Genomic DNA, 12,390 nt, shown 5'->3' on the forward strand with positions numbered 1-12,390 from the left:
ATTTCAGTAGGGGGCGGATTTGTACCTGGAAGGAGGGGGAATTTAAGTTTGGGGGTAAGCTTGCAGATTAGTGCTCAGTGTTTTGTGGGGGAATTTTTGATGCTGACTCATGATACTCCTACATCTTGAATCAGAGGCGTAGCTAGAACCTTCGTGGGGCCCCGGTGCAAGAAACAATGAAGGGCCCCCCAGACCCCTGGCCAGTGCCCTTCCCTTCAGGCCTGGGGCTCTTCCCACTGATCCTGGGGCCCTTTATTCTCATTGTGGGGCCCTTTATTACGGTCCCACAGCGGGACCTATTCACAAGTTCTGCAGTGGGCCCCATTCCTGCCATCTTGTTGCCTCCCCCGGTGGTGGAATGCCAGCGCTCGGTTGCAAGTGTGACCTTTGCGATCCTGGAAGTTCACCCACTGGTGTCAGTAGTTTTTATTTCTTTGGTATTTTAATTGTATTATTTTTTATCATTTTATTTTATTTTTTTTCAATGTCACCGACTATGACTCTGTCCATTCAGAAAAGGAACGAGCTGGTAAATTACATATTTACCGACCCCTTCCTGGTTCTCTATTGTGACACATCCCCTGCAGCAGCCGGCAGGAGAGAGGAGGGAGCACAGTGAGGGGAGGGGCAGGGGAGCACACAGGGGCCCAGAGGCAGCAGAACACAAGTGAACTGGATAGGAGGAGTGGCGGGGGCAGCATACAGAGGAACCAATCTCCTCCATGTTCCTCCTGCAGCTACAGGGCCCGGTTGAAATTGCAACCCCTGCATCCCCTGTAGTTAAGTCCCTGTCTTGAATTGGGGGGGGGGGGCGCTGTTTGACATGCTTGCTCTGGGCTCTAGTTGACCTTGTCCCGGCACTGCTTGCATGGACCCCTTAGCAGTATTGCATGTGGGTCTATAAAGCTGAATGGTAAGTGGGAAGATATCAGCTCACAAGTATCTTGAAGCTTGGCGCTCATAAATGGAGAAGAGAAGATTCCAATGGTGTAATAAAGCCTTATTTATTAATGTGATCATCATAGAGCCAAATGATACCTTGGGTGGACAGGAAATGAGTCAATGTGCAGGTGATGAAGCCGAGTACACCTTTTGGACATTTGTTGTGGTCATGTGAGCGGAAGTCTTCCGTGCATGGCTATTTAATCCACTGAGCAGCCAGGAATCTTTGTCTTTGAATATGCCCTGCGGGAGGGGCGAAACGCGTCGAAGCAGATTCCGGTTCCTCATTGACTTCACATCCGGCTTAGCGGTGGAACACACGCAGAGGTTACGTTCAATGCTCACCTCGCGTCACGATTCCAGACTGTGTGATCCAACTACTTGTTTCCGTTGTTTACCCAATTGCCCTTTGTTGCCTACAATATTGTAAGTGCAATTTTTAATGTTTTGATGAATAAATAAGGCTTTATTACACTATTGGAATCTTCTCTTCTCCATTTTAGAGCGCCAAGCTTTGAGATAAGCTGATACTTCCCACTTACCATTCAGCTTAATAGACCCACATGCAATATTGCTAAGGGGTCCATGCAAGCAGTCACGGGACAAGGTCAACTAGAGCCTAGGGCAAGAATGCCAAACTGCGCCCCCCCCCTTCAAGATGTATGAGTATCATGTATCAGCATCAAAAGTCCCCCCCCAAAAAACACTGAGCACTAATCTGCATGCTTGCCCCCCAAACTTAAATTTCCCCTCCTTCCATTACAAATCTGCCCCCTACTGAAATCCCCCCTCTCAGCACAAATCTTTTCCTCCTGATACTTCCCACTTACCATTCAGCTTTATAGACCCACATGCAGTATTGCTAAGGGGTCCATGCAAGCAGTGCCGGGACAAGGTCAACTAGAGCCCAGAGCAAGCATGCCAAACAGCGCCCCCCCACAATTCAATATGTATTGCTAAGGGGTCCACATGCTTTGGTAAGTGCAAGCACAAAAGGGTGGTTGGCACATTCCACTGCAGGAGTTTGAGTTGTGAAGCACTCTGGAACTGTTTTTGGACTTTCAATGAACACTTGCTTATCATTCATTTTTATCCCATTTTTACCATGATTCACTGTGTTTTTATCATTAACCAGTTCTGGACCGGAAGATTTTCCCCCTTAATGACCAGGCCATATTTTGCGATTCGGCACTGCGTTAATTTAACGGCCAATGCGCGGTCGTGCCCAAATAAAATTGATGTGCCTTTTTTACCACAAATAGAGCTTTCTTTTGGTGGTATTTGATCACCTCTGCGATTTTTATTTTTTGCGCTATAAACAAAAAAATAGCGACAATTTTCTGAAAAAAAAAAACAATATTTTTCACATGCTGCTATATAACATTCCCAATAAAAAAACATTTAAAAATCAAAATTTTTCATCATTTTAGGCCAATTTGTATTCTGCTACATATTTTTGGTAAAAAAAAAAAAAAAATCTCAATAAGCGTATTTTGATTGGTTTTCGCAAATGTTATTGCGTCTACTAACTAGGGGAAAGATTTGTGTCATTTTTATTCATTTTTTTTTTTACTAGTAATGGCGGCGATCAGCGATTTTTAGCGGGACTGCAACATTGCGGCGGACAGATCGGACACCTAACTGACATTTTTGACACTTTTGGGGGTACCAGTGACATTACTACAGTAATCAGTGCAAAATATGCAGTTACTGTACTAATGACACTGGCAGGGAAGGGGGTGATCAAAGGGTTAGGTGTGAGCCTAGGGGAGTGTTTTCTAACTGTATGGAGGAGGGACTTGTGAAATGATTATAGAGACCTGTGATCTTATATAGAAGGATCACAGGAGCTCTGTGATCATTCCAGAGAGAAGAACAGTCAGCTGTGTTTACAACAGCCAACCGTCCTTCTCCCTCAGCGGGGAGCGATCGCGGGTGCCCGGCGGCACCGATTGCCCGTGGATCGGGGAGCACGGTGTGGCCGCGATCGCTGCGTGCCCCCCGCCGGTGCGCGAGAGCGGCCGTTTTGGGGCGCCGTCATTTGATGTGCTCCCAGAACGAGAGCCGTACGGCTCCGCCGTTATTTGATGGTGGGCGGGCGGCAAGAAGTTAAAGTAAGCAACAAAAAAATAAAAACATAAACTCCAACTAATACTTTAAAGCAGTTACAGCAATTTAAATACATTGTAGCTGAAAGTTTAAAAGTAGAAAAACCTTTCTAGTTTAGATAGATTTGGTGAGCAGGATTTAGGGAGTGAGTAGAGAAAGACTGAGGGGCTGGAGGATGCTGACGTTCAAATGATGAACTAAAGAACATAAATTGAGAAAATGAAAAATGTAAACTGTATTATAATATGTATATACCTGTTGTAGTAGTAGTAGTCATAGTAGTAGTAGTAGTAGTCGTGGAAGCAAAACCAGAGAAGCTGGTAAAAGTTGTTGTTGATTGATCTTCATTGATGGTGTCTGTGGTTGGATCATAGTTGATAGTGCTAAAGCCGACTATGTAGACCCTGAAAGTCAAGAGATCATCGTCCATCTTATTATTTGCTAGGAATGATTTTGCAAATGTAACAATTTCCTTGAAATTTCATCAAACATTAAACTGATAATTCAACATGCAGATTGCTCATTGGAATATCAAAACAAAACATGGATTTGTTTTCTAGGAAAGCCAGATAATCATCACCATCCCAGCGCTGACTTTAACCACTTAAGGACCGAGCACATTTCTGACACTTGTTTTTTACAAGTTAAAATCAGTATTTTTTGCTAGAAAATTACTTAGAAACCTCAAACATTATATATATATATATTTTTAGCAAAGACTCTGAAGAATAAAATGGCGGTCATTGCAATATTTTTTGTCACGCGGTATTTTTGCAGCGTCTTTCAAACCTCATTTTTTTGGAAAAATTTAATTTCACTGCTTTTAACCACTTTACCACCGGAGGATTTTCCTGCTTTACATCCAGGCCACTTTTTGCAACTTGGCACTGCGTGACTTTAACTGACAATTGCGCGGTCATGCAACGCCGTACCCAAACAAAACTTGCGTCCTTTTTTTTCCCAAAAACAGAGCTTTCTTTTGGTAGTATTTGATCACCTGTGCGATTTTAATTTTTTGCGATATTAATAAAAAAAGAGCGAACATTTTGCGAAAAAATTTACATTTTCTACTTTGACAGTTAAAAAATATCCAATATATTCAATTTTTGTCATATATTTAGGCCAAAATGTATTTAGCTACATGTCTTTGACAAAAAAAATCCTCAATGAGCGTATTTTTAACCTCTTTAGGACCGGAAGATTTTACCCCATTCCTGACCAGGCTATATTTTGCGATTCGGCACTGCGTTACTTTAATGGACAATTGTGCGGTTGTGCAATGCTGTACCCAAATTAAATTTATGTACCTTTTTCCCCACAAATAGAGCTTTCTTTTGGTGGTATTTGATCACCTGTGTAATTTTAAATTTTTGAAAAAAAGAGCGTCAATTTTGAAAAAAAAAAACAATATTTTTTACATTCTGAATTTCTGATATATAACATTCCCCAAAAAAAATTTAAAAATCAAAATGTTTTAACATTTTAGGCCAATTTGTTTTCTGCTACATATTTTTGGTAAAAAAAAATCACAATAAGCGTATTTGGATTGGTTTGCGCAAAATTTATTGCGTTTACTAACTACGGGAAAGATTTGTCATTTTTATTGTTTATTTTTATTTTACTAGTAATGGCGGCGATCTGCAATTTTTTGCGGGACTGACATTGCGGCGGACAGATCGGACCCCTAACTGACATTTTTGACACTTTTGGGGGTCCCAGTGACATTACTACAGTAATCAGTGCTATAAATATGCACTGTTACTGTAATAATGACACTGGCAGGGAAGGGGTAAACTCCCCCCGAGAGGGGGCGGGATCCAGCGACGTAGGTCTACGTCGCTGGATGATAACGAGCCACTTTGCCGCTGTACCCTCAACGTGAGCGGTCGACAAGTGGTTAAAAAAAACAACTAAACAGTAGAGTTAGCCCATTTTTTTGTATATTGTGAAAGATGATGTCACGCTGAGTAAATAGATACCCAACATGTTATGGTTTAAAATTGCACACACCCGCGGAATGGCGACAAACTACGGTCAATAAAAATCTCCATAGGCGACGCTTTAAAAAATTTTAACGGTTACCAGTTTAGAGTTATAGAGTATTTTTTTTTTTTTTTTTTTTTAATTATTGCTCTCACTCTGACAATCACGGTGATACCTCACATGTGTGGTTTGAACAGCGATTTCATTTGCGGGAGCGACTTCTGTATACGTTTGCGCAAGCTCACGGGGGTGGTCAAAAACATTTTTTTTCCTATTTATTTAATTTATTTTTTTAATTTTAGCACAGGCTTTTAAAAAAAAAATCTGATCACTTTTATTGCTGTCACAAGCAATGTAAACATCCCTTGTGACAGTAATATGCAGTGACAGGTACTCTTTATGGAGGGATCGGGGGTCTAAAAGACCCCAAACCCCTCCACTACACTTAAAAGCATTAAAAACGCCAAGTTTGGCTGTTTTGAATACTGTCATATTTTAAAAATCTGGCGTCTTTAAGGCTCCAGTAACCGGAAGTGATGTTATACATCGGAGAACTGCCTAAAGCCGAATCCGGCTTTGTTTGGCGGAGCAGCGGAAGGCGGCGGGACGGGGGGACATCCCTTCCCGCTCCTTGTGATAATGGCCAAGCGCCTGCTTAGCCTCATTGGTTGTTATCACATGAAAGCCGACGGTCTGCTCTAAAAAACGGTATCGGCATTAAGGGGTTAACCACTTCTGGACCCAAAAGTTTTACCCCCTTTTTGACCAGGCCATTTTTTACGGCACTGGGGTATTTTAACTGACAATTGTGCGGTCGGTGTACCCAAATACAATTTATGTCAAATAGAGCTTTCTTTTGGTGGTATTTGATCTCCTCTATGTTTTTTATTTTTTTCGCTTTAAACAAAAAAAAAGAGCAACAATTTTGAAAAAAAAAAAAAAATGTTTTTTTACTTTCTGCTATAAAACACATCCAATAAAAAAAATTTAAAAATCTATTTTTTTTTTATCAATTTAGGCCAATATGTATTCTGCTACATATTTTTGGTAAAAAAAAACTGCCAATAAGTGTATAATGATTGGTTTGTGAAAAAGTTAAAGCGTCTACAAACAATGCAATATTTTTATGGAATTTTTATTTATTTATTTTTCCTTTACTAGTAATGGCGGTGATCAGTGATTTTTAGCGGGACTGCGACATTGCGGCAGACAAATCAGACATCTAACTGACACTTTATGGTGACCAGTGACACTAATACAGTGATCAGTGCTAAAAAAAAATGCATTGTCACTGTACTAATGACACTGGCAGGAAAGGGGTTAACATCAGGGGCAATCAAAGGGTTAGGTGTGCCCCTAGGCCAGTGATGGCAAACCTTGGCACCCCAGATGTTTTGGAACTACATTTCTCTGCAGTGTGGTTGAGCATCATGGGAAATGTAGTTCCAAAACTTCTGGGGTGCCAAGTTTCGTCCTCACTGGCCTAGGGGGTGCTTTCTAACTGTGTGGGGGATGGGCTTGCTGAATGAACACAGAGACATGTGTTCTTAAATAAGAGGAACACAGGATCTCTGTGTTCATTACTTTACATTAAGGGTTAAGTGTGTCCCTAGGGGGTGCTTACTAACTGGGGGAAGACAGAGATCCAGGCAGAGCTGGGACAAGGGGTGGTCAGGAGGGACGGTTGCCCTGGGCGCAATGGTTTATTTCAGGGATGGGGGGCACCTTGACCCTAACCCCAAGGGAAGGGAGGGGTGCAGTTTGGCATCCTTGCTCTGGGCGCTGGATGACCTTGTCCCGGCACTGGATCCAGGTTGCTTCTTAGCAGGATCTCCATCTTGTCCCCTTGCAGAACAGCAATCTGCCTTGTTTACCTGGGCAGATTACGGTCCTGCTTCTCCCGTGGGATGATCGCAGGCGGCCGGTGGACATGGGGGGTCTGCTGGACCCGTTGATTAACTTCCCTGCAAGCTATCACTGTGCGATGGCGCCTCCAGAGGCAGAATGGTGCCATCTAGTGGCTATTGAATGAAACGACGTATAGGTATGTCGTTTCACGCAATAGCGCCACTTTGCTGCTCTAAATACACAGCGGCTGGTCTTTAAGTGGTTACCATGCCTAATTTTGCTGAAATATCATTAACGTGTAATTTCCCAATTTTGCTCATCAGTAATTATTATATAGAGATCCTTCTAAAAATGTATATTTGGATCTTTTCAAATCCTTCCACCTCCAGTCAGTCGAAAAGAGTTTCAGTCTAGTGAGTAATGTGATTCCAAATTTATAAACAGAAGGCATGTCTCATTGGATGAATGTTGAAGCTGCTCTGTTACCTGTAATTTAATGCGGGGTCCAATGGTCCATTGACGTATCCCCTTAAAACAGTTCCATCTCCCACATAGACATTCATTTTATTCAATTCATCAGCTTTCTGAATATTCTGAGGCTCAACGACAGAGGTCACATAAGTCCTGGTCAACCCATTCTTGAAATCATTATAAGTCTTTGATAAAGACTCCTTCGTTGGTTTGTTGTCTGTAAGATAAAAAAAGAATGACCAATGGGATAGCATGACAAATGACCAATAAATATACTTTCATCACCAAATTGATATTTTCTATATTTCATAGATTTTACCTTGCTTTTTCTTTTTCTTTTTTTTTTTTATAATGTTTTTTTAATTTTTAATCTGTCTTTTAGTAACGGGAATGTTTAATGTTTTAGGAAAAGATTGGCTGTGTTTAAAAAATGTTATCAAGATGTTTTTTTAGTCATACAGTAATTTGTATTTAGTCCAAAGTGATGGGCCGGACACCCTCCTGTTTGGTTCGCACCAGAACATCGTGAACAGGGAAAAAGCATGCAAACTCTATTAAAGTCTATGAAGCATGAACATGAACAATCAAAAGTCCTAATTTTAAAGTCTTATATGCAAGTTATTGCCATAAAAAGTGTATGGGGGTCTGGGTACACCCCTGGGGGGGTTATGTATCAATGCATTTTTTTTTTTAAATTATCGTTTTTACAGGAGCAGTGATTTTAATGATGCTTAAAGTGAAACAATAAAAATGACAAATTCCTTTAGCCGCTTGCCGACCGCCGCAAGTAGATATACTGCGGCGGTCAGCCCCTCACAGGCAAAGTGACGTAAATAAACGTCACTAGCCTGTGAGGCTCTGGGGAGCGAGCGCGCGCCGCCGGAGGCGCGCTCCCGCTCCCGCACGGTCACGGACCCCCCCCCCCGCGCGTGTGACTCTGCGATCGTCGGGGAAGAGGGAGAAAGGCAGGCAGCTTGTGTAAACAAGCTGCCTGTCATTCTTCCATGTGTAGAAACACCGATCATACGGTTCTACTATGTAGGACCGTTGATCAGTGTTCCTACAGCTCAAGCCACAGCCAATCACAGTTAGAATCACGCCCCTAGGGACATACACAGCCCCTCCCTCTCAAATAAAGTTAACCCCTTCACTGCCAGTGTAATTTTACAGTAACAGTGCATATATATAGCACTGATTACTGTAGAAATGTCACTGGTAACCCCAAAAGTGTCAAAAATGTCAGTCAAGGGTCCGATCTGTCCGCCGCAATGTCGCAGTACCGCAAAAAAAATCGCAGATCGCCGCCTTTACGCGTTTAAAAAAAAAACAACAAAAATGACAAAAATCTTTCACTTTGTTATTAAACGCGATAACTTTTGAGCAAACCAATCAAAATACGCTTTTTGCGATTTTTTTTACCAAACATATGTAGCATAAAACAAATTGGCCGAAAATGTTAAAAAATTTTGATTTTTACATTTTTTTTGGGGGGAATTTCATATAAAAAATGTGAAAAATATTGTTATTTTTGCAAAATTGACGCTCTTTTTTTGTTTATAGTGCGTGATCAAAAAATCGCACAAGTGATCAAATACCACAAAAAGAAAGCTCTGTTTGTGGGAAAAAAAGGACGTCAAATTTGTTTAGGTACAGCATTGCACGACCGCGCAATTGTCCGTTAAAGTCACGCAGTGCCGAATCGCAAAATACCCCCTGGTCTTTTAGCAGCCAAATCCTCCGGGGCTTAAGTGATTAAATATCGTGCCTGGGGGGTCCCCTTGGTCTGCCTGTAAAGTGGTGCATCTGTACAATGTATAGAGCCTGCTGACATTTCTAAAGGAAAAAATGTCATTTAAATTTGTTGTAATGTGTTGTCGGCTCCCGTCAATACAGATAAAAAAATGATAAAAATGGTGTGGGGTTCCCCTTAAAATCCATACCAGACCCAAAGGGCCTGGTATGGACTCGGGGGGGGACCCCACACAATTTTTTTAAAAACACCAAAATTAAAGAAAAAAACAGCCTTCCAAAATCCATACCCTTATCCGAGCATGCAGCCTGGCCCATACTGTGAACCATACCAGGCCACATGCCCTCAACATGGGGGGGTAGGTGCTTTTGGGTAGGGGGGCTCTGCCCCCCCACCCCAAAGCACCTTATCCCCATTTTGATGGGACAAGGTCCTCTTGCCAACAATCCTGGGCTGTGGTTGTCGGGGTCTGCAGGTGGGAGGCTTATCGCAATCTGGAAGCCCTCTTTAACAAGGGAGCCCCCAGATCCCGGCCCCCTCTAAGTGAATGGGTATCAGGTACATCGTACCCGTAATCATTCAGCAAAAAAGTGTAAGAAAGTAAAAACCACAGAACACAGTTTTTGACAAGCCCTTTATTAAAAAGAAAAAAAAAAACAAGTGTCTTTCGATGTTAATCAATCGTCAATCACGACGCCCGCCGGACCCGAAAAATAGAAAAAAATTCAAAAACGATTCCGCCTCTTAGGAGGCTACCCGCCTTCTGCCTGATCCTCAACTTTGACAGCTTTTTATAGGCAAGGGGCGGGGCCACATGCTTACGTCACCCGGTGGCACCACCCCCTTTTGACGTCACGTGTTCTGCGAACACACGAACTTACATTCGACACAAAGCCCATCCCTATTAGTCCATTACAAATCCTGCTTTCTGCTTTGAAGAACCTTGCAATGGTTTTACTTTAGTGGTTCTTCTCACAATGCAAGTCTACGATGCATTGAAGTAGAAATGTGCATGACGAAAAAAATTTTTTGTTTCATTTAGATTAGTTAATCTAGGTTTTTAGTTTCGTTAAATTGGGTTGATTCGTTCAATTCGTATTCAGGATTTGTATTCGGAATTCGTTTTATGTCTTTTTTCGAATTTTCTTCGAATTTACCAATTTTTTTTAATTTGAAATGTTCAAATCGATACATTTTAAATCCGTCTAATCAAAAACTCTTTTTTTTTTTTTTCGAATGTGGCAAAGTGAAAAAACAAAAGAAAATTCTTCATCACATGATTACAAAGACTCTTTAAATAATTTTTGGCTTAACAAAAACAGCATTATTTCCAAATGATAATCTATTTGTCAAATTTCAGAAGTATGTTTACAGTTCAAATTCGACTGGAATTCGTTGTAAAATCCGATTCAAATTTTACTTATAGTTACATAGTAGTTGAGGTTGAATAAAGACACCAGTCCATCCAGTTCAACCAGTACAGGTGTGTGTGTCAGTGGCCTGAACATTTCCCATAACCCTGAATGTTGTGATATGTGAGATGTACGTCCAAGAATCTTTTAAAAGTAGCCATACTCCCTCCAGCTACCACCAATTGTGGAAGAGAGTTCCACATTCTCACCGCCCTTACAGTGAAGGAACCCTTACGCAGCTTAAGGTTAAACCACCTCTCCTCTAATCTCATTGTATGGCCTCGTGTCCTCTTGCACTCCTTGAGACTAAATCGTTTTTTTTCCTATGCTGGGATCACCATTGAGGTATTTGTAAATCGCTATCATGTCCCCTCTCAGGCGTCTCTTCTCCAAGGAGAATAGATTAGGCGCTTGTAATCGCTCCTCACAATTAAGTTCCTCCAATCCCCTAATTAGTTTAGTTACCTTTCTTTAGACTCTTTCCAGTTCCAGCACATCCTTTCTGAGGATTGGCGACCAGAACTGGACAGAATACTCCAGGTGTGGCTGGACCAGGATTTCAATTAGAATTTCCAAAATTCGGAGGAATTTCGTTCCATTATTCGGAGCATTCAGTAAACTTCGTGCAATTCGGGTATTCAGATATATCTGAATCTCCGAATAACGAAAAATTTGTCTGGAAATTTATTCGGAATGGAACGAACTGCACATGTCTACATTAAAGCCAATGGCTAATATCACAGCTTAACAACAGTTTTAGGTAGATAGATATAGGCCACCTAGCCTTCAAAAAGAGTAAGGCACCCTTTCACACATACTGACCGTTCATTTCATCTGTTCAGTCACGTTTTTTTGTCATCAGTTTTTTTAAGTCAACATCAGTTTTTCTTCCTTTGTCATTAGTTTTTTTATCCATTTTTCATCCTTGATCATCAGTTTTTCATAAATTTTTCATCCGTTTTTTATCCTTTGTCATCAGCTTTTCATCCGTTTTCATCTGTTTTTCATCCGTTGTCATCCGTTTTCATCCATTGTCATCCATTTTCTTCCGTCTTTCATCCATCGTGATCCGTTGTCATCCGTTTTCATCCGTCTTTCATCCATTGTCATCCGTTTTTCGTCTGATCCATTTTTTATGGATGAAAAATAGGGCATTCATCCGTTCAAAAAAACTAATGTTGACGGAAGCGGATGAAAACGGATGTAAATGAATGATCATCCATTTACATCCATTTTTCCATAGGAATGCATTGATGTCTGTTTTTCATCCGTCACCGGAAAAAGGGACGAGCGGTTCGTATGTGAGAAAGGGGCCTTAAGCTAGTAGCAATTAGTGGACGTTCTGCAGCTGATTGTTTTGTCTAGACTAGTGATCGACCAATATCGTTTTTTCATTGCCGATAACGATACCGATATTTTGGTCAAAGCGTATCGGTATCGGCCAATATGGGCCGATATTTAAATACTCTTGTGGAGGGATCTTGGGGTCTAAAAGACCCCAAACCCCTCCTCTACACTGAAAAGCATTCAAAAAGCCAAGTTTGGCTGTTTTGAATGCTGTAATTTTTCTGAATCTGGCGCCAGGCAGTACCCGAAAGTGATATCATGACATCACTTCCGGGTTTTTGCATGGAGACCCAATCAGAGCCGAATGCGGCTTTGATCGGGTCTTCGGCGGCCGCGCAGGCTGGTTGCCAGGGTCGGGTCTACCGGTGGGACAGGAGACCCGGGCGAGCCGCGGAAGGTGGTGGGGGGGACATCCCCTCCAGCTCCTTGTAATGACAGCCGAGCGGCTTCTCAGCCGCATCAGTTGTCATTACAAGACAGCCGACCACAGGCTATGGACGCCGGTACCGGAGTGATGCCTCTAGCTGC

General features: G+C 41.8%; 1 protein-coding gene across 1 annotated transcript in view; it reads right to left on the bottom strand.

Annotated features, from left to right (window-relative positions):
* Positions 1-12,390, bottom strand: part of LOC309565194 (uncharacterized protein) — a gene marked incomplete at both ends in the record, with an annotated part of 239,729 nt that overhangs the window by 57,174 nt on the left and 170,165 nt on the right. Inside the window, 2 exons of the mRNA XM_082269988.1 lie at positions 3,307-3,455; positions 7,369-7,570. Of these exons, the coding sequence (XP_082126114.1) occupies positions 3,307-3,455; positions 7,369-7,570 (351 nt within the window). The remainder of the gene's footprint in view (positions 1-3,306; positions 3,456-7,368; positions 7,571-12,390) is intronic.

The sequence above is a fragment of the Pelophylax lessonae genome, assembly GCF_965119305.1.
Source record: "Pelophylax lessonae genome assembly, chromosome: 10".
Classification (NCBI taxonomy): Eukaryota; Metazoa; Chordata; class Amphibia; order Anura; family Ranidae; genus Pelophylax; species Pelophylax lessonae.